General features: G+C 43.5%; 1 protein-coding gene across 1 annotated transcript in view; it reads left to right on the top strand.

Annotated features, from left to right (window-relative positions):
* LOC141145293 (uncharacterized) overlaps positions 1-26,472 on the top strand; it is a 123,901-nt gene that overhangs the window by 71,733 nt on the left and 25,696 nt on the right. The window contains exons 7-9 of the mRNA XM_073631858.1: positions 421-575; positions 6,423-6,585; positions 25,874-26,032. Coding sequence (XP_073487959.1) covers positions 421-575; positions 6,423-6,585; positions 25,874-26,032 — 477 coding nt within the window. The remainder of the gene's footprint in view (positions 1-420; positions 576-6,422; positions 6,586-25,873; positions 26,033-26,472) is intronic.

Genomic DNA, 26,472 nt, shown 5'->3' with positions numbered 1-26,472 from the left:
GAGGGGGGAGGTGGTAAAACCACAGTTCAGCTGCCTGTTTTTACCATCCCCCCAACTGCCCATCTGAAAGAGACCTATTTCATGAGCAGTTGAGCAGTTGTACCTATTATTCCTAGCACCACGTGTTTATTTTCTATATTTTTACATTTTTACGGACCTTCTCAGGTACAAAATTAATATTGAGCAGAATTTAGTTCAGCCCTCCATTTGTTCTGGGGCCTTTTTCTCCCTAAATCCCTTTGAGTCTAGAGCGTTTCTTTCATTTCAGTAATGTCTCAGTTCTGTACAGTATATCTTTTGGTTTTGTAAAACTTCCCTCAAAATGTTAGGTTTATAATGAATCTTTATTTTTTGTGTAAAATTAAGAAATTAAACATTACATTGGTCTTGACAGCTTTATCTAAATTTTTCATCCTTTAGCTTCAGGAACAGACAAAGCAACATGAAACTGTGGAGGCACAATTGACAGAGAAGAGGTCTGAATGTCTATCGGTACAAGCTACCATACTTCAGCTTGAAGAGCAGTATGTAGCTACAGCTCAGTCTGTGCAGGAGCGGATTGTTTTCCAGCTGCGGTATGTTTTATTAAAATGGAATTGTATTGTGGTTTTTAAGGGTAACCACTCTAAATAAAAATAGGGGCGCTTATAGAAGATACAGTTCCCTCATTTTCACAATTTCAAGCTAAGCATGGCCAGATGAGGGACCTTTGGTTCCATTATCTTCAACAGAAAAAAAAAACAGAGTTTTTATCGCTTTCTGATACCGAAAACTGCTATTCATCGGCCACTTACAGAATTTCAGCAGTTATGTATATCCTCTTTGCCTCCAACCTGTACTATATCTAAGTCTTATGCATTAATATTTACTTTTGACTCCCCAGATTTACGGTCAACTGGACAGTGGAATTTACCTGCTCAATTCATGTTGAGGAATGGGATACATTTTTTGTCAATACACATACATTTTCAATGGCTTGTGATACTCAAGAACGCAATTTTAAATTGCTTTCGAGCATTCCCTCCTATTTTTAAACTTTGGGAGCATGTAATTTGTCTTCTATTAGTTCCTCAATTCCGGAGTGGATTGGGACTTTTAATGGTATTATGCGTATGGAGGAATTTGTAGCGGAAAATAATGATATTTACAATATTAGAAGTTTAAACACTTGCCTACAGGGCACTTGCACCCCCTTCCTGCCCAGGCCATTTTTCAGCTTTCAGTGTTATCGCACTTTGAATGACAATTGCGCGGTCATGCTACACTGTACCCAAATGACATTTTTATCATTTTCTTCACACAAATAGAACTTTCTTTTGGTGGGATTTAATTGCTGCTAGGTTTTTTTATTTTTTACCTAAAAAAATAAATAAATAAAAAGACTAAAAAATGTGGGAAATTTTTTTTTTTTAGTTTGTCAGTAAATTTTGTCATTAAGTAATTTTTCTCCTTCACTGATGTGCGCTGATGAGGCTGCACTGATAGGCTGAACTGGTGGGCATTGATGAAGCGGCACTTATGCGCACTGATTAGGTGGCACTGATGAGGAGGCACTAATATGCCACACATATGGGCACTGATAGGTGCCACTGATATGTGGCACTGATAAGCGGCACTGATGGGCACTAATAGGTGGCACTGATAGGCGGCACTGGTGGCACTGATAGGCGGCACTGGTGGGCACTGATAGGCAACACGGATAGGCGGTACTGATGGGCATTGATGGATGGCACTGATGGGCAGTGATGGATATTGATGGGCAGCACTGACTGGCATCACTAATGGGCACTGATTGGTGGCACTTGTGGGCAGTGGTGGGCACTGATTGTTGGCACTGGTGGGCACTGATTGCTGGCACTGGTGGGCAATGGTGGGCACTGATTGGTGACACTGTTGGCGCTATAATGTAATCAGGGCACTGATGGTCAGTGCCCTGATTACATGTTTTGTTGCCTCCTGTGAGGAGATGCCGCTGATCGGCTCTCCTCTCCTCACACTCTGTCAGTGTGAGGCGAAGAGCGCCAATTACCGGCATCTCCGTATTTACATGTGACTGGCTGTGATTGGACACAGCCAATTACATGGTTAAAGAGCCGCGGATAACAACACAACCTGGGGAATGTCCAGGAAAAAACTCCAAGCCTACTTACCACCAGCTCACAGACAACCAATTAACCTGTCTAACACGCGGACGCGGCTCTTTACAAAGATCGGGGTCGCGGTGTGTCCTAGCAACATGGCACAGCTGCGATCGGGGGTGCGAGAGCGGCCGTTCAGGGACGCCATCATATGACCTCGTCTCTGAACGAGAGCCACAGAGCCACACCACCCCGCCGTCATTTGACGGTGGGTAGGCGGCAGCTGGTTAAAAGGGTTTGGTTGACCTGGAAAACATTTAAAGCAGAACTCCGGGATCAGCAAAAAATCCCCCCATTAGTACACCCCCCTACACAAAACATTAAACAGTTTACATTTGTGAAATTCCTTACCATTGAAAAGAAACATCTAATTGATTTTTCAGGAAGTCCTCTCTTTAATTCAAAAAATCCATCATCTATTCTGCCAAGGAGGAACTGTTAGAACAGTGATTGCATCACATCCTCTCCTCTCTCACTATAATCAAACTACACTTCCCATCATGCTTTGGGAATTGCAGTGAATGTGGGAGGGTACACTAGGCCGTACAAGTTAAATGTGAACTCGTCCACTTCAACATATATCACACCCCTCATTCTGCAGCCAGCCAGCCATACTACTAAGTAACACACAACAGGGTAGATAGGTTACAGCCTTATAAATACAAAACATGTTTGTACTCTCCCCCTCCAGACACAACAGGAGATAAACATATTGCCCTTACTTGCTTTATGTAATCATTACAGAACTGTAGATACATGCCCATAATGATATATTATACACACTTTACTCTGCTGTAATTCAGTATTATAAATATTCTTCCTCCTGCTATAGTTCTGAGATCTTTCTAACAGCAATCAGTGCCTGTATAGTGTATATGAGCATATCCCTAGCTGCAACACAGAACGAGCCGGGCTATGCTGCTTTACATCAGCATGTGGCACAAGTAAATGTCCGCATGAGAGAAAAAAAAAAAGTGCAGCACTAACTTATTAATCAATAACACAATAATGGCAGAACCCTCTTATGTATGGAAATCTCAATAAACTTCAATATCACCACAATACTGGTCTCTGTGATATGTGACTTCACATATAATACACATCAAACTGAAAATAAGACATAAAAAATTACTCCAAACTTTGCAGGGATGGTGGAAAGCCCTCATTCAGATATTTGGCAGTGGACAGTGTCCGTAGGGCAGTGGATGGTGTCCACTGCTTATCGGTGCAGCCTCATCAATACTGCCTTATCAGTGCAGCTTATCAGTGCCCATAAGTGCAGCCTCATCAGTGCCGTCTCAGTGCCCATCGGTGCAGCTTATCAGTTCAGTTTATCAGTGCCCATAAGTGCCGCCTCAGTGCCACCTCAGTGTCCTTCAGTGAAGTTTATTATTGCCCATAAGTGCCACCTCAGTGCCCATAGATGCCACCTCAGTGCCCATCAGTGCAGTTTATCAGTGCCCATAAGTGCCGCCTCAGTGCCCATAAGTGATCCTCAGTGTCCATCAGTGAAGTTTACCAGTGCCTATACATGCCACCCCAGTGCCCATAAGTGCCACCTCAGTGCCCATAAGTGCAGTTTATCAGTGCCCATAAGTGCCACCTCAGTGCCCATCAGTGCAGTTTATCAGTGCCCATAAGTGCTGCCTCAGTGCCCATCAGTGCAGCCTATTTGTGCCCGTCTGTGCAGCAGGGATTGTTAGGAGAGCCGCCTGATGACAGAGCGGCGATCTTCCGGTGTGACAGATCTTGTATGTGAAACTCCCCCCGTTGTAAAGCCCCACCTTCTGGACCGGCATTGTGATAGACAGCACACTGGTCCAATCCCGGTCCAGGAGACGGGACTTTACAACGGCTGGAGTTTCACATACAAGATCTGTCACACCGGTTAGATCGCCGCTCTGTGTCTTCGGGCGGCTCTCCTAACAATCCTGTGCAGCATGACAGGTGGGTGGCGGCAGGGGGTGTTGGGGGTGGTGTTGGCATGGAGCAGAGGAGGAGGACACCACCTCTATGGGCAGTATAGACTGCGGTCTGTGAGACCCCCCCGCCCACTACAGCCAGTGGGGACGGAAGTAAATCCCTGCTTGCTATAGATAGGACTACAAGTGGGAAGTGACAACACTGGTGGCTGGGAGTACAGGAGGAATAGCAGCCACCGGTCTTACAAACCGGAAACCCCAGGGCAGTAACGTTTTTTTCTGTAAAATGAGCAGGCTACTACAGAGGAGCTACAGAGCTCAGAAAAAAATGGATGGCATTGCTGATGAAGGTAGGAGATCAGCAACAAGAAAATAGAAAAAGGTTTTTGCCCGGAGTTCTGCTTTAGGGATTCACCTAAGTTATATGACTTTATGGCTAGGCTTCACTGACGCCTACTTATAAGCACTACTCTATTAAAGACCAGTAAATAACTAAAAGAATTTCCTGTTCTCTCAATTCATGTGAGAACCCCTGCTTTTCCCTCCCCCTTCTCCCCCCCCCCTTTTTTTTTGGGCGCCCGCATTCTTTTATGTTTTCAGAGTATTGGAATGTATGTATTATTGTGTATTATTGTGTATTAGCTATAACTCCTATTTTTGGCTGTTGGATAATCTCAAATTAAGATATATTGACAAAGGATTGTAAACTTTCCTGTTTTTTTTAATGAAATAAGGCAGATTGTACTAAATATTTGCTTAAAATATGGGAGCTTACTTTTCAGATTATGTAAGAGGTGCAAGTTCCAGGTATGTCTTGCTTAACATTATTTAAAGAGGAACTCCACCCTTACTATCAAAAATAAAAATTGAAATCTTCAAACTTGTACCTGTAAAAAAGTAAGAAAAAAACATACTTACTAGTCCATGGAGTCCAGCATGGTCTTGCTTGTATGGAAATTTCTCCCTACACTGCTCCACTCTGGCACCAAAACCTTGAATTGGGATCCAATGCATGCACAGATACGGCGCAGAAATCTTTGCTACGTCCAACGGATCTGGCAGATCCTGTGGTGGGTCTGCACATGTGCTGTATGCACCTGCTTTTGCAGAAACACGCAGCAGGCCCCACACCATTTCTGCATATGCACAAGATCCCAAAAGTTGCTTCCTAGGATGCGTGACATAAAAATCCCAGGAGGCACTTCATGGGACCACACGCATGTGCAGAAACGCCGTAAGGGATGCACAGGGTCTGAGTCATCTTCAGCTAGGCAAGAGCTAAGGACATGGAATTTAGGTTAAAAAAGGTATTTACTTTTAAAATAATTTTTTGTGTTAGCAATTGTGTTATAGCCTAGCTCCCAACTGCCCCTGATTTTGAGGGACTGTCCCTCATTTGGAACATAGTGCCTCTGTCCCTCCTTTCTCCTCATTTGTCCCTCTTCATCCATTTTCCAAATTTCTGCATTTGAAAACTTCAAAAGCCAATATAAAGGAATAGTGGTGGAAAAAAAGCACTTGCAGGTTTAAACAAATGGTTTAATGTATAATTCTCTTTTAAGAGGGGTGTTGCAGGAGGCGTCTATGCCTACAGTATTTTGCTAATAGGTGTCCCTCATTCCCATCTCAGAAAGTTGGGAGGTATGTTATAGGGAGGGGGAGGAGGCATGAGAGAAGAACATTAGAAAAGGGGTAAAGGTCTACTTCAGAGTCAGTGACCCAAACCAAGTATGCAGGTCAGGAGTTCTGATTTCATTGACTGCATAATTGTTCCTGGTTGATGAATCATTAAGTTGTCCAGCAAAGCTTGTGATAAGTTGGTTGTGGCAGCTTCTGTATTTTAGATATTTTTCTTGTAAAAATGTCCATTCACTGTCACATCCTTCCACTCAGAACAACATATTTAATAAATGAAGACACACAAGGGGAGATTTACTAAAACCGGTGCAGCTGTGTATAGTAACCAATCAGCTTCCAGATTTTATTGTCAAAGCTTAAGTGAACAAGTTAAAGTTAGAAGCTGATTGGTTTCTAAGCACAGCTTCACCAGATTCTGAGTCCTCCAGTTTTAGTAAATCACCCCTATAATGTGAAGCAGAGGGCGGCAGGATGAAGCCCACGCTGATATTGCTCTTGAAAGATAATTGGCAACTTCCACACATTATTCTGTGGTTGCAGTGGCCATGGGAAGTCTCCTACACTCAGGAATGTGTGGAGGCTCCAGAACTGCCTAGGTAAGCATGATGTTTCATGCCCAGTATGATGATGTCATACATTCTGGCTTGGAAAATAGAAGGGTCACTCCTGGGTCTTCAGACTTTTAGACTAACTTTGAACTAACATACTAATGTACTGTTTTTAGCAAAGAAGCAGAAAAATTACGTACTCAGCTGAAAGAAAAGCAGCTGGCAGCTGATGAAGATAAATATTTGAGGAACAAATTGGCAGAAGACTGTGGACGTCTAACCAAAGAAAATGCCCACTTTCTAGCTCGGATATCGGAAACCACTAAACAACTTGAAGAGGTAGGTAACTAAAAGTGGCCAAAAACCTCTCTGCACATCCCTTAGTCAACCCTTCTTGTAAGGAAGACTCAGTTAGCTAGGTGGAATTCTCCAGGCTTATTTTCAATTAGATATTCTGTTGTGTAGTTGTTTGTCAGGAAGATCTGTCTGTACACAGTTTGAGGGGGATGAGTCAATGCTCTTTGTGTGTGTAAATTGTAGCTTGAGCTACTGAATTGTGTAAACAGACTTTTTTTCAACAATGAGGGTAAAACTAGCCTGGAAAATGTGTGAAAAGGAGCATGGAGCTCTCTACCTGCTGATTGGTAAGAAGAACAAAATATTCATATAATTCTTTTTTATATTAATTTGACTAATTATTTGGCCCCGTGTGCTAAGCTGAAAGTTAGTCTGGTCAGAGCGTACACAGGGCTAAGAACTTTCCCTCCACCCTTATGTGGTAGTTCTCATGTCTAGCAATTCTAGCCTTTCATGCACTCACCACTATTAGGAAAAAGAGAATGGAGTCACACATTCACCCATACTTGAATGTACCAGGTATCTGGCTGTGGCAAGCAAATGGAGAGTAGGGGATGTAAATGGAAGGTAACTATAAGCAGTGTGGAGGGCATATAGCATTTCCCACTGTACACATATTAAGTGATACTAAAGTCTTGTTTTTTTAGTTAAAAATAACAAACATGTCATACTTAGTTACTTACCTCCTCTGTGGATTTGCACAGAGCAGCCTGGATCCTCCTCTTCTCGGTTCCCTCCTTGGTGCTCCTGGCCCCTCCCTCCTGTTAAGTGCCCCCACAGCAAGCAGCTTGCTGTGGGGGCACCAGAACCGAGCCACAGCTTCCTGTGTCCATTCAGACACGGAGCCGTGGCTCGACCCCCCCCCCTTCTCTCCTCATTGGCTGACTGACTTTGACTGACAGCAGTGGGAGCCAATGGCACCGCGCTGCTGTCTCAGCCAATGAGGAGGGGCGTCCTGGCCAGCCGAGACACTCCTACAACATCGCTGGATCTAGGTGGGGCTCAGGTAAGTATTAGAGGGGCTGAAGGGGGCTGCTGCACACAGAAGGTTTTTTTATTTTAATGCATAGAATGCATAATCCACCCTAGGATCTGATAGCATTATGCTGATATCTTGCAGTGCTGATGTGAGCTGCAGGTGTTTCCGTGGCTGCAGTGTCCTGTCTTACAAGGAATGCTGCAGGCCGTGGCCACTGACATTCTCCTGCTTTTCAATTATCATGAGCAGGTATAAGGTGTGTGTGTGTGTGTGTGTGGACTGTAATATACATTGATCAGCCATAACATTAAGATCACTGACAGGTAAAGTGAATAACATTATCTCGTTACAATGGCATCTGAAACTCAATGGGATATATGAGGGTTCTTCAAAAAGTTTTGACACTTTTTTTTAGCTCTAATAAATATAAAAAAGTGCAGAAACTTTTTGAAGACCCCTTGTATTTGGCAGCAAGTAAACATATTGTCCTTGAAGTTGATGTGTTAAAATCAGAAAAAATGGGCATCGCAGATTGTTGTGTATGGGGCTGCATAGCTGCAGACCAGTCATAGTGCCCAGGCTGACTCGTGTCCACAGGCAAAAGCACCTTCAATGGGTATGTGAGCATCAAAGCCGGACCACAGAGCAATTGAAAAAGGTGTACTAGTCTAATGAATCATGTTTTATATCATGTGGATGGTTGGGTGCATTTGTGTCGCTTACCTGGGGAAGAGATGGCACCAGGATGCCGTATGGGAAGAAGAAAAGCCAGCGGAGGCACTGTGATGCTTTGGCCAATGTTCTGTTGGGAAACCTTGGTCCTGCCTTTCATGTGGATGTTACTTTGACATGTACCACCTACCTAAACATTGTTGCTGACCAAGTACACCCCTTCATGGAAATGGTATAGCCTGAAGGCAGTGGCTTCTTTAAGCAGGATAATGCACCTGGCCACACTGCAAAAAATTGTTCAAGAATGGTTTGAGGAACACAACAACGAGGTTGACAAATTCTCCAGATTTCAATTCATTTCAGTTCATCGAGCATCTGTGAGATGTGCTGGAAAAACAAGTCTGATTCATTGAGGCCCCACCTTGCAACTTACAGGACTTAAAGGATCTGCTGCTGACTTGGTGCCAGATACTATAGCATACTTTCAGAGGTCTAGTGGGTCAGAGCTGTTTGCTGGTAAAAGGGGGACCTATTCAATATTAAATGGGTCTTCATACTGTTGTGGCCGATCAGTGTATTTTTATAAACTTTGATGCGGCTACAAATCAGCTTTAAAACACAGATTCTTGTATAAACTCAGTGAAATCTGGGTATACATGTAATATAGGTGGCCAGATACAGTATCTCCCCAATGTTGACAGCATTGATGGCAGAGTAATACATAATTGTCCTAGGTGAGTTGCAACAGCTACGGTCTTTCTATGGTTCTCTCCTTTGTTGACCACAACTCTCTTTCTATAATTTCTACTTTCTCCTTCCTCGCTCTCAAGGAGAACTTCCAACAATTTGAAAAGCTCTGTGTGTAATAACCAGCACTGACTGCTAACAGACTTTTCATTTAAGTAATGCTCAACATCAGAAGAGCAATAGCTTTTGGCCTTGCAACAGCTCAACTGAGAAATCATTATAGTACAGTGTGTACTTAAAACAACACCTATATAAACAAATAATCTTGTTGCTTGATGCCACAGGGCATTAAACAGTTTATGAGTTTATGACCCTTCATGCTTGCCTTTTCATTTGTTGGCTCACTTTCTCACGCCCTTGGTTTATTTATCTTGTCTTGGGTGGTTCCACTAATCAGGCCAGATTTGCTATTTTAGTGCAAATTAACTCCACCCAGAGACTGTCCAGCACACTTGTTACATATACAAGATCCTTTTCTATGCATAGCCAGTGGATACAGTATACTGTGTCTCCAGTGAGCAATTTTCAACCATCTCACAGATTGCTAGGAACCAATAAAAAGTTAAGCCGGCCATAGATGATACAGTTTTCTTTCCTGCAGCCACAGGTTGCAAGAAAAAAAATTAGCTTGATTCGAATGCCTCCCGCAGAGCTATTGTGTTCTTCCGGTGGGGGAGCACGGGGAGCCATCCCTGCTGCTAGAACACAGTGATAATCACATCCTAAAAATCTGACATGCTGGTCAGCCTGCCCATACATAGTTCAAATCTCGGCCCGTTCAGCAGGGACCCATCTATGGCTGGCTTTATTGGATAAAACTCCAAAATTGTGGTGCAGAGACAGTATGCTATAGCAATAGTGAATCAGATATGCATAACCAATGCATTTGTTTTAAAATACCTCCAGCATGACATTTGTATCTCACCGCTACAACTTCAGGGTCCGCAGCATTCCCGAGTCCTTCTCAGATTCTGAAACTATAATTAATGAACTTATTTTACACCTGATCCCGGATATACCTTCCCACATGTTGGAATTGGACCTCCATCGGGCCCGGACGGCACCCTAAGATGATGGTTTGCCACGAGACATCATAGTAAAGCCCCATTACTATGCTGGGAAGGAGCAAGTAATTGCCAGAGGCAGGGAAATAGTTGATCTGCAGCTGTGTGACCACAACATCCAGATTTTTGCTGACATTTCCCTGGCCACTGTTCAGAAACACAGAGCAATGAAGCCCTTGTTAAAACCTCTTATAGCCAAGAATTTAGAATACTACTGGGCCTTTCCCTCAGCCCGGGGTGACATTTGTCGACCACAAGGGGTTTACCCCCAGATTATTTGTTCATTTTGTTTTAGCAACTGTTCTGACAATTAATAATCTGTCCCATTTTCTTGTACACAGGACAGCTTTAATCTTGATAGTGTTCTGAGCTTCTCTTTCTTTTCTCTCTGTACTTTCCTTTTTCTTCTCTTTTTCTGTTCTTATTTCCATGCTTGTGGTTGCCTTGATACCGAGCTTCGGTTTGCAGGAGGGGTTCACGAACCTGGAAGTTTGACTGTCATCTCGGGGGATGCTGGTAAGTAAGACTTCATTTTCCTGTATGCACCATGGTGAACTCTGCGACTAAGCGCCCCATTAAATTAATAACACAACCCACAATGTTCAGGGGCTGAATTCCCCAATGTAACGCAGGATGGCCTTTCACTATTATAAATCCCCACATGCAGATGTGCTTTTCCTCCAAGAGATGCACTTCCCACCGAATTACAACCCAAGCTTTCTGCACCATAATTAACCCCATTTTTACCTGACGAACGATCCAGGTAAAACAGTGGAGTGGCAATCTGCTTCTCCAAGCGGGTCTCGTTTTCACTAGAAAAGAGGACTTGCGATCCAAAAAGACGCTACCTAGTGCTAGTTGGGCATCTGGAGGGTACCCTGGTCACTGTAATTGCTTACTATGCCCTTAACTCGGGTCAATTGCCCTTCTTTCGTACTTTACTGTATGCTGTGTCCCCAGATTTGGGGGGAATGGTGCTTTTTGGGGGAGACTCCAATGTAGCCCTAGACTCTATCTTTGACCTTCTATCTATCTTTCCTCACCTTCTCCTAGACACTACCCTAAAGTTGGGTCAAAACTGGCTAAAATGTTGCACTACCACAATCTGAATGATGTATGGCGTGAACTTAACCCGTCCAGGAAAGATTACATGTTCTTTTCCCACATTCCCCATACCTATTCTAGAATTGACAAAAAACAACCAAGGAAAAATCCAAGCTCTACTTACCGACCGGCTTGCGACCAACCAAATGAACCTGTCTAACACTATGCGTTAAAAACAAGGGTTTGGTCTGCACACATTTGCAAATGCATGCATAAGCTACAAGCCCTGGCAAGGCACCCTGTTACCTGTAGTTCCTATCTCTGACTCATGAGAGATTCCACAATGTAAGCACATGCATTCTGATTGGATAGATGGAGGGCAGATGGTCTGGAGGGAGCCCACCCCTCCTTAAAGGTACAGGGACACATTGAACACCCAGCATATAGCACCATGGCTGCAAAGGTGTCAGTGCGTTGCCTGACCTAAACAACAAACATACAAAAAGTGAGCCGCTGCCCCATCTATAACTAGCCTTACAGCTAGGAGCATTGGAGGGCAACAAAATGACAAAAAACAACCAAGGAAAAATCCAAGCTCTACTTGCCGACCAGCTTGCGACCAACCATATGAACCTGTCTAACAGTATGCATTAAAAACAGGGGTTTAGTCTGCACACATTTGAAAATGCATGCATAAGCTACAGGCCTCGGGAGGCACCTTGTTACCTGTAGTTCCTATCTTCCACTGTTTTTAATGCATGCGGATCAGATTTGACATGCTATAGATTTGGTCTCTGTGTTGCGTCCAATTGGGATGTTGTGGGCCCCCGACGAGGGTATGTTGTTGTCACTGGACCTGCACAAAGCCTTTGACTCCCTATCTTGGCCCTTCCTGTTTCACATTCTGCAGAAATGGAATTGTGGTCCGCATTATACTCAAATTCATCAGCAAATTTTATTGGGCATGGCTGCAAATCGGATCTCTTGCAAATTCGGGGGGGGTGGGGCTAGGCAGGGATGTCCACTCTCGCCACTCCTCTTCGTGATAGCAGTGGAGACTCTGGCAATAGCCATCAGGACCAACCCTAACAATCACGGCATGGAAAGTGGTGGCACAATTCACAAATGTGCCCTATTTGCTGATGACCTATTGCTGTTTATCACAGATCCCATTACGACCTTGCCCAACCTATTTGCCCTGTTGTCCAGCTTTGGAGCCATTTTGGGATTGCGGGTGAACCAATTTAAATCGGAAGCGTTAAATGTCAATCTCTCTGACTCAGTCCTGGGATGGATACAGACGTCCTTCTTTTTTAAATGGTGTACGCAGGCGCTACCCTATCTTGGTGTTAAACTGACTTCTGATATCGCAATGTTGTATAGGGTAAATTATACCCCCCTCTATAATTTTAATGAATAGGATCTGAAAAATTGGCAAGCCCATGATCTTTCCTGGATGGGTAGAATAGCAGCAGTTATGATGGTTCTAGCTTGCATACTTTTTTTCAAAAGTTGTTATCTTTGGGGGGGGGGGGGGGTGTAGCCAGGTGGCTGGCTCCACTCTATATTTCCAAATGGCAAGGCGGGCTGGGAGTCCCCCACTTTCTAAGCTATTATAGAGTGGCCCAATTGGTCTAGCTGTATCAAATTTATGCTGAGAGGTACAAGCCTGACTGGGTTCGGCTAGAGGCACCGGCTAACCCAACTCTCCCACTGGATCTTTTAATGTGGCTCCCTGCAGTGGATAGCTGGGCAGTCTTAAGCCACTCTCTATCACACTCCCTAGGTCTGTGGGACACGGCATGCAAATTACATCCTTTAAAATCTCTCCACACTCCAGTGGCCCCCCTCTTTAATAATCCTCACTTCCCCCCAGGGCAGCAGATTCAACAATTTACCTGGTGGGTCAGCAGAGACCTTTACAGGATAGCGCACCTCATAGACCAGGGATATGCAATTAGCAGACCTCCAGCTGTTGCAGAACTACAACTCCCATGAGGCATAGCAAGACTCTGACAGCAACAAGCATGACACCCAGAGGCAGAGGCATGATGGGACTTGTAGTTTTGCAACAGCTGGAGGTCCACTAATTGCATATCCCTGTCATAGACCATAAGGGGGTAAGACAACTGGCCTATTTTAAGGAAACACTAAAGATGCCCCCATCAGAGACGTACCACCTGTGCCAAATAACACGTTTCCTGCAGTCCCTAAACAAGGATCAGGTTGGCATAACCACCAGGACCCTATTTGAGAACAGGTGTATACGCGGCATTGATTCACGGGGAGGGATAACAGAGTTATACACCCTGTTCAATAGCCAAGGTAATAAGCCTTCCTACCAAAGGGCATGGGAATCAGAACTGGGCAAAGCACTTGAGGAGGAGGTGTGGATAAAGTGGTCGACCATGGTGCATAGGGGCATACTCAATACTTCCGTTGTGGAAGCAAACTACAAAGTGTTATCGTGTTGGTACCTCGTCCCAACAAGGTTGACAAAAATATACCCGGGCACCTCGCCCTTTTGTTTTCAGGGATGCAGACAGGAGGGCGATATGTTTCATATATGGTGGCCCTGTCTGAAGGTCTGACGTTTCTGGATTAGAGTGTTCAGTCTTGTCTTTTCAGTGACTGGACAGAAAATACCTAGAGATGCCAAAACAGCATTGTTTGCTGACTGTCGGAGGAGATCCCCAGACATCTTCGAACTCTCATATTTTTTATACTAGCAGCCAAAATAGCCATAGCACGAGCATGGAAATCGCCCGTGATCAATGTCACAATGGTGAAACATAAAATATAACGAAAAACTGACCAGTATCCGTAAAGATAAACAAGCTAAGTTTGAAAAAGTATGGAATCCCTGGATTGCGTACCTCCAAGTCCCCTAGCTGCTGGACCACCCTGGGGATTAAGGCCCGGTCTGAGGGGACTAACCCTGCCTTTCTCTTTGACTTTCTTTCTTATATTTCCTCTTTCTCTCTTTCTTCTACCTACTTTCCTTTTTATGTTTTCTGTTATGATCTAATGAATCTTTGTTAGGTTGCTGATTAGGGACCACAAAGCCTCCCTAATCCTCTTATTTCCTCATGAGTGAGGTGGCGTGCTATGAGACATTAGGGTTATTTCCTGACAATGTGGTACACCTACCTCTCCATGTATAAGGTTGTGAGTGCCCTACAGCTTATTGGAATGTTACTTAACAACTGGCCCTCTATATTAGATTAGTATATTTAAAGTGGTATTAATGGCTTTAAAATAAAAAAAGAAAAACAAATATGTCATACTTACAGTACCTGCTCTGTGCAAATGGTTTTGCACAGAGCAGCCCCGATCCTCTACTTCTCTGGTCCCCCGCAGATGCTCCTCCCCCATGACTCATGGGGGCACTGGTGTGTGCTCACTCCCAAGCTCTGCTCTATGCATCCCTAAGGCACATAGAGCCATGGCTCAGCCCCATCCTCTGGTCTCTCCTCAATAGCTCACTGACTGTGATTGACAGCAGCGGGAGCCAATGGCTCCCACTGCTGTCTCAGCCAATGAGAGAGAGACCCAGGACAGCGCTGGATCGAGAGGGGGCTCAGGTGAGTGTTGAGGGGGGCTGGGGGAGAGCAGCACACAGAAGTTTTTTTACCTACATGCATAGAATGCATGAAGGTAAAAAACCTTCAGCCTTTACAACCACTTTAAGCTGGCCATAGATGGATTGAAATTTGGCTGGTTACCAAGGCTTGGCCAAATTTCAATTCATATGTGGCCACTCCTGCTCAACAGAAGTCGATCTAATGATTTGTTGGAAGCATTTTTTCAATCGGTGGCTGCAGCCGGTTAGCTGATGGAAAAGAAAAACGATCCATTAATGGCCAGCTTTATTCTTAAAAAACATTGACCGGCTCCTCTGATACTTGGAATACCCATACATATAGCAAGTTTCCCAGTAGTGGCACAGTTTAGCCTGTTTTGCGGTAACTAGGCAGTGTAGGATGCACAACCTTATGAGCATTCATTTGTGAACGTTTGCAGTTTTTCTGATTTGAGATGATGAACATGAAAGTAATCAATATCAGTAATGCACTCAGTTATTTTTAGTTGAAAATTTTACTTTTAAAGGCATGTGCGTTTCAGGTTACTGTGGTAGTATATTTTCCTTTCATGTTTTCTCATCCAGCACATCTTGTTGTAGCAGCAAAGGAGAGAAAACATCAAAAGCAGAAAAGTAATCTCCCTTGTCTCTAGGACAGTGTCAGTTCCTATCAGCACGCAGGCTGGAATAACATGATGACATTCCACTGCAGAAAGACAAACACCCCCATTTTCATAAAATTCTCCACTTCCTTAAACACAAATATCAATTTCACGATCATCATATACCTGGGGCTGGAAACCTCATCCTGCGGTTTATGTTATTTGTCCTTTGCTCCATTCCCAGACACAATCATTCTCCTAAGTAAGAATATGCGGTAATAGCTTCATGACCGATAGTGGTTAGGGTGGCTTTATTCATCCCCTGCCATAACTCATGAGAACAGAATAAAAACTCATGTTTCAATATGAACAAAAAGAAAAACCTATATCAGAAGCATAGATTATAGGTGGGGAGGTGGGTATCTAAAAACAAGATGCTAATAGTGTCCAATTCAATTCTATAGAAACCTATACATGATCCAAATTGTAATCCTGTCTTGTATGGCTTTAGGCTGGGTTCACACTATTGCGACTTGGATGCGGGTTCCCTGCACCAAATTTGCAATAGCAGGAGATTGTAACCGGCTCTCTATGGAGCTGTTTCACATATCTCCAGAGCGGCTCTGGTGCGAATTTGCACAGGGGTCCTGTGCGTCTTTTGGTCCGTTTTCAGATCTGAATTCAGCCCAAAATTCAGGCTGAAATCGAACCTGAAACAGTGAACGGGGACGCACCGGACCCCTGCTGTGAGCCGGAGCCGTCTTCATTGTGAACCCAGCCTAAAAGTAACCCTGTCGGGTCAAAAACAATCTCTGCTAAATTCTACCTGCAAAAAAAGTGTCAATACTTACCTGCTGAACATCATTCTAATTGTAACAAAGTCCTGAGTTTTTATAGGCCTAATGGTTACCTCCAGAGTCAGGGAGAGCTGACATCCTTCAGTGTAGAGTGGGTTACAAGGCATGGTGGGTGTAATGCAAGATGAACAGGTGGGCACCAGACACTTTTTGAATGCAAAGAGATTTATTGTCTCTTGAACAGAACTGTGGGAGAGAGGGTTAGGGCCAGGACACCCTTAGGTAGATGCAAAGATAATTAGCAGACTCCGGGACTTCTATAGGTGGACAGCTATAGAGGTGAAGGCTTCCAGCCAGACACCACTTCTGTATAGGTGGGACCGCAGTCTCCTATGGCAACAATCTTGTAACCTTCACTAACGGTAATAGTATTCAACTATTTGCAACACAAACAGTTCTCCTTACCCCACACTCACTCACTGTGGGTCTTCACTCAACGAGCTCCCAGTCTCTCTCTCACTAGACTTCAGATCCACTAGCCACTGGATCCCCTGAGCTCTTCCACTTTAGCACTCAGTATCTTTCTCAAGCGTCACCCCCGCTTCATAGCTGGGTCCCTGGCTTGGCACTCACAGATACTCCTCAAGCTTTACTCCCGCTGACACGTTAGGTCCCTGGCTTGGCACTCACTGATGCTCAACAAGGGTCACCTTTGCTGTCCCGCTGGGTCCCTGACTTGGCACTTGCTGAAGTTTTTCCACTTTTTCACCGTCCCCGCCTGGTGAGAAGTCTGCTCTGATACTAGCCTCAGCTCACTCACTTTGGCATCCGGTAGCAAGGTGGATGGTCCCTTATTGGCGATAGCTTCCCCTCTACCTCTGACCGCAACTGGTTCCCCAGCTGGTGGAACCATTGATTCTGGTTGGACTACAAGCCCGCAGTCCCAACCCTATGCTGCTCTCCTGCTTCTGCATAGGCCCTCAGACAGCCTAGCAGCCAGATGTCCCTAGGATAGGCCTAAGGCTTACGGCCTAACAGCCATCCAGATGGCACAGAACCCCGATCGCCTAACTCCACCCAAATAAATTGTCTCTCCCAGCAAGCCAAGGGACCCAAGAAAATCCCTGCCCATTGGCTGAGACACCCCATTCATTCATAATCCGTCCTTGCTATGCCCTTGTTTTATCCAGTGTCACCAGCCAGCTAGTGACAGAAGAGAGAAGTGCAGCAATTCCAAAATTAGGGGGAAATCAATTGATCTCCTAACAGTTGGCCAAGGCAACTATTGCTTGGCAACTAAATTTACTAGTAGTCCTGCCTAAACATCAGGGTGCTACATAATCAAGAAAAATCATACTGAAAAGACTGCCGAGAAACCAACACTTCTGGGAGTTTTGATCTTCTGTTTCCCCAGCAGCACTCAGTGCTTCCTCCCACCAACCTCCACTCCTGTGCCCTGTAGTCATATACAACAGGAATTTTGGTCAAATCCTGCTTAATCAGCCAAGCTTTAAACCATGAGTGACCCTGTCAGCACCATCCGGCTTGACAAGATCAATTTAAAAATCAGCTGAGGCGGATGGAAAGTTATCAGCCAAACAATGATTTATATCAAATCTAAAAACCAAAAATTATAAAACTAGAGTTGGATTTAAACATTGTCTTGCCTTGCTTATCTTTAAAACTTTCCAGAAAGCTGAATGGAAAAAACTGAGCCAACTGACTTATCCACATATACTATGTGGATGGGGACCCCCCACCTGTCAGATGCTGATATTTTAGCAGGACCGTTTGTCAGAAGCTGGTTTTCTGTTGAACAGAGAGGCCTAATCACAGATCAAAATTCGTGCCATGTATGGCCAGCATAAAGTGACTCTAAAGGTAATATATATACGTTTTTTGAAAAAAAATTATAATACTTACCTGAGCAACCCCAATCCTCTTCTTTTTGGGTCCCTTGCCAGCGGTCCTGCCTCCTCCCCCCTGCCTAGTGCCCCAATAGCAAGCCTCTTGCTATGAGGGCACTCAAGCAGGCTCGCTCCTGAGATGCGCTCTGTATGTCCATTCACACACTGAGTGTGGCTCGGCACCGCCCTCGCTCTCACCTTAATTGGTTCACTGGCTGTGTTTGACAGTGTGAGCCAGTGAGAAGAGAGAGACCCCGCTGCTCTCGTACACATCGCTAGATCGAGATGGGGCTCAGGTAAGGTTTCTTTTACCTTATGCCATAGAATGGATTAAGGTAAAAAAAAAAAAACTTGATATACAAAAATTAGTGTAGCGCTAAGTAATGTGACCATGGGAGTGGAAACATCTATGCATGTAACTAAATGAAAATTAAACACATAAACAAAGAGACTGGTAACAAGAAACCACTGCACATAAATGATAATATAGAGAGTGTAGACACACTCAAACACGTGGAATGAATACGTGCAAATGTGAATACATATAACACAACATAGGATGGTAGAACACAATGTGATATCACAAATCATATATATCAAAGTCCAAAAAAGTGTGTGAAAATAGGACAAAGTTATTTTCCCCAGTTTCCAGACAGGGTTTAGACATATGGTCCAAATTGACCGGTTGGAAAGCCTGTAGACACTTCAAAGAGATTCACGGATAAGAATTTGGGTACTCTTACCGGATATGGTGGACCCACGTACCATACGGCATTGAGTCAAACAAGCATAGATCCTTATTTCCTGGTGATACGATGCCACACTGGATACGACGATCAATTTGCGTTTCCAAACCGTATGGCCAGACAGCAATGGACAACCAACAGCCAAGCCAATCCAAGGAATGAAGGTGTGGGAAAATGGTCACCAGTGCCCAAATATAGGATAAAAAAAGAAAAATGGGCTCCATATGGCGCAGATCAACCAAATATGGTTTATTAAAGTATAAAATATCATACAATGAAATGCAGGATATATAGCATTAAAAGTGATCACAAAAATAAAAGATATATATAAAAGCAATGTGGGAAGCAAAAAGGTGCTAGCCCGAAGTGTTTCGACTCAATAGGTCTTCCACTGGGGCATCACTTTGCCTTCCCACATTGTTGCTGTATTTATAAACTATTGACGATAGAAAATAACATATGGGACCGCCCCCATCAAGTTTTGGAGACGGCGTGCGTCTCAAGCCTCAATGTCGATCCAATAAAAGAGGACAAACAAAATGTATTGCCCATCTCACCATTCAACACAAAAGGCTGGATGGAAAGTAAAGGCACATGTTAATACACATAAAAAATGCAGAAATGGGCTAAAATAAAAAAATGACCGCATAGTAGGCAGGAGTTCATGGCAGGAACGTAGGCAGGAGTTCATGGCCGCTCGACCAATCACCTAAGCAGGGCATAACCACCATCCTAGTGCACGTCATACGCACCTACTCTCCCACAACGGGGGGCATGGTGACGCCACAATGCCATCACGGAGGGGTGTGACGTGGGCTGGTATTCATCACTATCACAGGGCAGAAAACTGTCCCCAATGAAAGCTCAAAAAACACACAGAAAGCCAGCACGGCTTACAGTGAGCACCACGTCCATCTGCTGGTGAATAGAAGGCAGCATCTGTAATGTCTCCCCAACCTAAAGTATGTAAAATACAGGCAAAATGAATACTGGACACAAAAAATAAAAGATCAAACCAAAAACTGATTAATATAAACACTAATAAACAATATATATAGAAAAAAGGGGAAGACACTCTCAGGTACTAAGGGTAGTTCACCATCTCATAGCCAGTAGGGATGCGTCGCGGCGAGGGACCCACAAGAACACCAGTGCCACTCAAGCCCAGTTAATGAAACAGTTGATGTCCCAATCAACGTTCATACCGTGGGGTGAGTAGCACTTTAACTCATGTATCCAGTAGGTCTCATGCCGCGACACACCCCGGAGGCATGGGTCATTCCTCCAATGGGGGACAAATTTGTCTTTGATCTGGAATTGTGTGCCGGTTGGATCCCTATTGTGATGTTCTAAATAGTGTCGTGGAACACTATGCTTAATACAGCCATTTTTGATCTTGGCTATGTGTTGGTTGACTCTAATTGAAAAAGTCCTTATCGTACGACCCACGTACTGTTTCTTGCATGGGCATGTAATTAAATAAACTATAAACCTAGTAGCACATGTAGTAAAGTGTTTCATGTTGTAACTCTTCATAGTAACCATGGAAACGAAAGAAACAGTCTTACGTCTAACGCAGACGTTATACTCTCTACATGGAAAGTAGCCCTTGCACTGTTGAAAAAAAGAAATGGTATGTGGGGGATCTAAGGTATTAGGAGCAATCTCACCTTGGATAGAGTGAGCACCTCGAAAGATAATGCCCGTCCATTCTGGGAGAGAGGGCCCCAGGACCTTATCATTCAACAGTATTTTCCAATGATTGTTGAGAATCTTTTTGATCTCTTTGTGTTGTATGGAATAGGAGGTAAAGAGATACCATTTAAACTTGTTCTCTTTCTCTGGTTTGGGATGATCAATTAATAAGGAATCTCTGTCCACCTGAGCAACCGCTTCAATATCTGCGTCAAGCTCCAAGGACCTGTATCCCTTCTCCAGAAATCGCTGCTCGAGAGTCTGGGATTGTAGGTGGAAATCACTGACATTGGTACAGTTTTGCCTCAGACGGAGGAACTGGCCACGACAGAGTTTAACCACTGGCTATGGTGGCAACTGTCCATCGAAATGTAGCTGTTCCTATCCGTTGGCTTAAAGTATGTTTTGAACACCAAACAATGATTAATGGCCGAGATCTCTAAGTCCAGAAAATGGATAGCCGTAAGACTAGCCTCGTAGTTCAAAACAATACCACGGTCATTGGTGTTCAGTACAGCCATAAAATTATCCAGGGACACTCTATCTCCCCTCCAGAGTAGGAGGATGTCATCTATATACCTAGCCCACAGGACTAACTCCGGTCTCTTGAGGGCATAGAGACCTCGATTAGATTTCTGAACACATTAATCAAATGGGATGTATTACTAGGGGGATTGAAGAGGGATGGGTTAGAGAGACCTGAGTGTGTATTAACACCCTGTCCCTCACCTCTAAGGTCTCCCGAGGGTACAGATAGAAAGTGTCTCTGAATATGAAACTTTCAGACGTACTTCTATACGTCAACAAAAGTTGTAAACTTATTAAGTTTCCTGGGGGGGACAAATTTAAGTCCTTTATCTAAAATGCATTTTTCTTTGTCTGTAAAAACTGCTTTGCTAAGATTAAATATACCTGCGCCTAATGCGTCCTTTTTCTTTTTCCTCCTTTGGAGGCGCCACCCTCTTCTGGAGCCTCTTTTGGTTTGGGACTTCGGGAGGGATTGTGGGTGGGTCTGTGAAAACCTAAAGGTTGGGCTGGACCTGGATGATTTTGATTATACGGGGTCCTCATATAATCTTCCTCTTCTTAGTTGTTATAAAAATATTGATCACATGTTTCATAGGGACCCTCATCCCGAAGAGGAGCATATCGATTGTGGGTACGTATAGGAGTACTATGGACATGACTGTCTCTACCGTATCCAAATCTATCATTGTACGATGGTCTAGGTGGTCCACCAGAGTAGTCACCATAATGGGGCTCTCTAGCATCTCCATTATGGTTACCTCTACCCCTGGTGTTGTGTTCTTTAACCCTATGATTCGAAGGATGTCTACCCCGATTGTGATCTCCTGGATGGTACAAACTCTGGGTTCTGTTTTTGGGGTAAGGACAGCATTTCTATTGTCCACAGATCCTGAAATCAGAGGAGGTGGAGGGTCGTAAATCAACCTCCTAAAAGGATTCTGGACAATAGGTTCTGATATTTCAAAACCTTGAGCCTTTAGAACCACTTTAACTCCAGTTGACTAGCTAACCTTAAAGTGGTTGTAAACCTCAGGCATGAAATCTGAACAAAGCACATAAATCTGTAGTGTTAACTTGTCTATCTCCGAAGTTCTAAGGCCGGCCATACATGGAGCAAATTTCTTTCCTTCGACCACAGGTTGCAGCAAAGAAATTCGCTTGATTCCAGCATCCTGCGGGAATCCCTCCTGCCAAACCATTGTCTTCTCCTGGTGGGTTGGCGGGTGGGGGAAGTCATCCCGCTGGGAGAAGACAGCGATTATTGCTATCGGCTATAGCAGCTGCTAGAGATAATCGCAAGAGAACGCAGCAGGCTGGTTGTATTCAAGTTGATCGATCAACAGAGTGCGGTTGTCCAGTCTTTTCTTCGATTGATCGATCAACTTGGATACAACCAACCTGCTGGGTTCTCTTGTGATTATCCCTAGCAGCTGCTATAGCCGCTAGCAATAATCACTGTCTTCTCCCAGCGGGATGACTTCCCCCACCCGCCAGGAGAAGACAATGGTTCGGCATCTGAATCTTGGCCGGTTCCGCAGGAGCCAACCTAGAATCGAACTGGTAATAGGCAGCATGAATGTACCAAGTTGATCGATCAACAGAGTGCGGTTGTCCAGTCTTTTCTTCGATTGATCGATCAACTTGGTACATTCATGCTGCCTATTACCAGTTCGATTCTAGGTTGGCTCCTGCTGAAACGGCCAAGATTCAGATTGTGTATGGCCGGCCTAAATGTCATTTCTCTCTGGTGCTTCATTACTCTGTTATCAGCATGAGTCATTTCTGAGAAGTTTTCCCAACACATGAGATAAAATTTGTGACGGGGAGGGAACTCAGCACACAGCTTGTCTATTCACAACACAGCTCTGCATGTTCCTTCATTCCTGTGCCCAATCAGCTCTTACGCAGTGTATAAGAGCTGTAACTGCAGCTCTCCACCCCCTTCTCTCTGCTCCTGACAAATGCAGAAGGATTTTATCACAATTGTTCCTTTGAAGGGCTGTAGGGAAGAGATGGCTTCAGATAAACAAGTAAAACTTATGTTGGAGAATTTGCTTCAGCTCTGTATATCATCTGAGGCTATTCACTTCACTGGGTATATGAGAGGATTTACAACCACTGTAAGTTGGCCATACACTTGTCGGTAGTTTTTGCTTAGCCTGCAGGCTGAACGAAAAAATTCTAACCAATTTTTCAATCCATTTTATAGGGCACAGATGGACTGTGCCTACTGTATTTTCATAGCCTGTCGGGTGTCAAAACACACGAATGGTGACTGCATCTAATAGGATGTTGCCACTGTTCAGTCTTCAATTCATTATCTCGGGTCTTTTTGATTTTTGAATCAAGGTATACAATGCCTTGAAAAAGTACTCATACCCCTTGAAATTTTCCATATTTTGTCATGTTCCAACCAAAAAAATGTAAATGTATTTTATTGGGATTTTATGTGATAGACTAATACAAATTGTCACATACTGTAATTGTGAAGTGGAAGGAAATGAAAAATGGTTTTCAAATTATTTTACAAATAATTATCTGAAAAGTGTGGCGTTCATTTGTATTCAACCCCTTTAGTCTGATATCCCTAACGATAATCTGCTGGAACCAATTGCCTTCAGAATTCACCTAATTAGTAAATGGAGTCCACCTGGGTGTAATTTAATCTTAGTATAAATACAGCTGCTCTGTGAAGCCCTCAGAGGTCTGTTAGAGAACCTTAGTGAACAAACAGCATCAGGAAGGCCAAGGAACACACCAGACACATCAGGGATAAAGTAGTGGAGAAGTTTAAATCAGGGTTAGGTTATAAAAAATATCCCAGGCTTTGAACATCTCACGGAGCACTGTTCAATCCATCATCTGACAATGGAAAGAGTATGGCACAACTGCAAACCTACAAAGACATGGCTGTCCACCTAAACTGACAGGCCGGGCAAGGAGAGCATTAATCAGAGAAGAGACCAAGAGGCCCATGGTAACTCTGGAGGAGCTGCAGAGATCCACAGCTCAGGTGGGAGAATCTATCATCAGGACAACTATCAGTTGTGCACTCCACAAATCTGGCCTTTATGGAAGAGTGGCAAGAAGAAAGCCATTGTTGAAAGAAAACCATAAGAAGTCCCGTTTGCAGTTTGCGAGAAGCCATGTGGGGGACACAGCAAACATGTGGAAGAAGGTGCTGTAGTCAGATGAGTGAGACCAAAATTGAACTTTTTGGCCTAAAAGCAAAATGCTATGTGTGGCAGAAAACTAACACTGCACATCACATCACCCTGAACACACCATCTCCACCTTGAAATATGGTGGTGGCAGCATCATGTTGTGGGGATTATTTTCTTCAGCAGGGACAGGGAAGCTGGTCAGAGTTGATGAGAAGATGGATGGAGCCAAACACAGGGCAATCTTAGAAGAAAACATGTTAGAGTCTGCAAAAGACTTGAGACTGGGGTGGAGGTTCACCTTCCAGCAAAACAACGACCCTAAACATACAGCCAGAGCTACAATGGAATGGTTTAGGTCAAAGCATAGTCATGTGTTAGAATGGCCCAGTCAAAGTCCAGACCTAAATCCAATTGAGAATCTGTGGCAAGACTTGAAAATTGCTGTAAAGCTGGTAGAGACATACTATTATTATTATTATTATTATTATTATTATTATTATACAGGATTTATATAGCGCCAGTTTGCGCAGCACTTTACAACATGAGGACAGACAGTACACTTACAATCCAAATCAATACAGAAGGGATCAGAGGGCCCTGCTCGTTAGAGCTTACAATCTAGAAGGGAGGGTCAAAAAATCTAAAAAATCTTGCAGCTGTAATTGCAGTGAAAGGTAGTTCTACAAAGTATTGACTCAGGGAGGCTGAATACAAATGCACGCCACACTTTTCACATATTTATTTGTAAAAAAAAATTTGAAAACTATTTATCATTTTCCTTTCACTTCACAATTATGTGGCACTTTGTGTTGGTCTATCACATAAAATCCCAATAAAATACATTTATGTTTTTGGTTGTAACATGACAAAATGTGGAAAATTTCGAGGGGTATAAATACTTTTTCAAGACACTGTAGATTAGGCATGCTGCCACCCTCATCTACTAGCTGTTTGGTTCTCTATGTATAGGCTTGGAGTGGGCAAACCTTAATTACACAGTACGCTTTTCCACTAACAAAAATACACTAAGCTAGGCAGGGACTGTGCATGGATGTTATTGCCATTTAGCCAACTAGCTGTGTGGAAATGAAATTCTGGACAGGAATGTTACTGATCTGAAGTACAGTATCCAGGGACACTCAGAATGACGTTGCTGATCACTCCTGTAATAAACGTGATGCTGAATGCAGAAAGAGCTTAAAGGATACAGAGGAAGACCCTCACAAGATTATGGATATGAGAGAGAAAGAAATAAGTGGGAACAAACGTAAGACTGCTGCCTCTCCCCTGTTTTTAGGCACAAACTTGCATGTTTGTACAATATGGCTTGTCAAGCCCATCTTCCCATGTCTTGCCACCTTGTGGCATGAAGGCCAAATAGTATGTTTTGTGCTCCCTATTTGTATTTTCATAGCAAAATATATTACTATTGTATCACATCCACTAACTCCAAAGGTTGTAGTAGGACACCATCATAATGGTCTTTTTGAGATGCCAGGGTCAGGAACCATAACAGAGCTATCTTGCCACCAGTGTCCCCAACAAATAAAATATTTTAGTTTCTGACTCTACCACTTGGCATCTACCCACATTTTAAAAAGTCAGTTATCAGTGGATGTGGCAAATGTGTTTCTGGAGACTTAAAATCACAGACCAATATCTTTTGTGCCTATTATGTCTATTTTATTTTGTCAGGTTTTTGGATACACTGCAAGATTTGTATGACCTTTATATTCTTCTAGGAACGGCAACTCAGGGAAAATGAAAGTTTGAACCTTACAAAAAGGATCTCTGAGCTGGTATCGGGGAAAGAGAATGAGAGACAATTAGAGCTAAAACTATCACACTGGAGAAGACTGGTGCAGGACGAGAAGGAGAAAGTTGCTGCAGCACAGGAACAGGTAAAAAAAGAAAAAGGTTTCAAAATGTTCCTGAAGGTTGTGACAAAATATATTTTTATGGGCATCATCGGAAATTTCACAAAAAATTTTACAGACCAGGAAGAGCAAAATATGTGGTCTGAAATCCTACATATTAAGATATGGGATATAAGGTTACTTGTAAATGGTGAGTCTGTCATACAGTGCCTTGAAAAAGTATTCACACCCCTGATATTTTCCACATTTTGTCATGTAACAACAAAAAACGCAAATGTATTTTATTGGGATTTTATGTGATGGACCAACATAAAGTGGCACATAATTGTAAAGTGGAAGGTAAATGATAAATGATTTTCAATTTTTTTTACAAATAAATATCTGAAAAGCCCCCTTTACTCTGATACCCCTAACTAAAATCTAGTGGAACCAATTGCCTTCAGAAGTCACCTTGTTAGTAAATA

Source organism: Aquarana catesbeiana, linkage group LG05 (genome assembly GCF_042186555.1).
Source record: "Aquarana catesbeiana isolate 2022-GZ linkage group LG05, ASM4218655v1, whole genome shotgun sequence".
Taxonomy (NCBI): Eukaryota; Metazoa; Chordata; class Amphibia; order Anura; family Ranidae; genus Aquarana; species Aquarana catesbeiana.
Note: the sequence above shows the minus strand (reverse complement) of the source record. Positions and strands in the feature narration are given on the sequence as shown.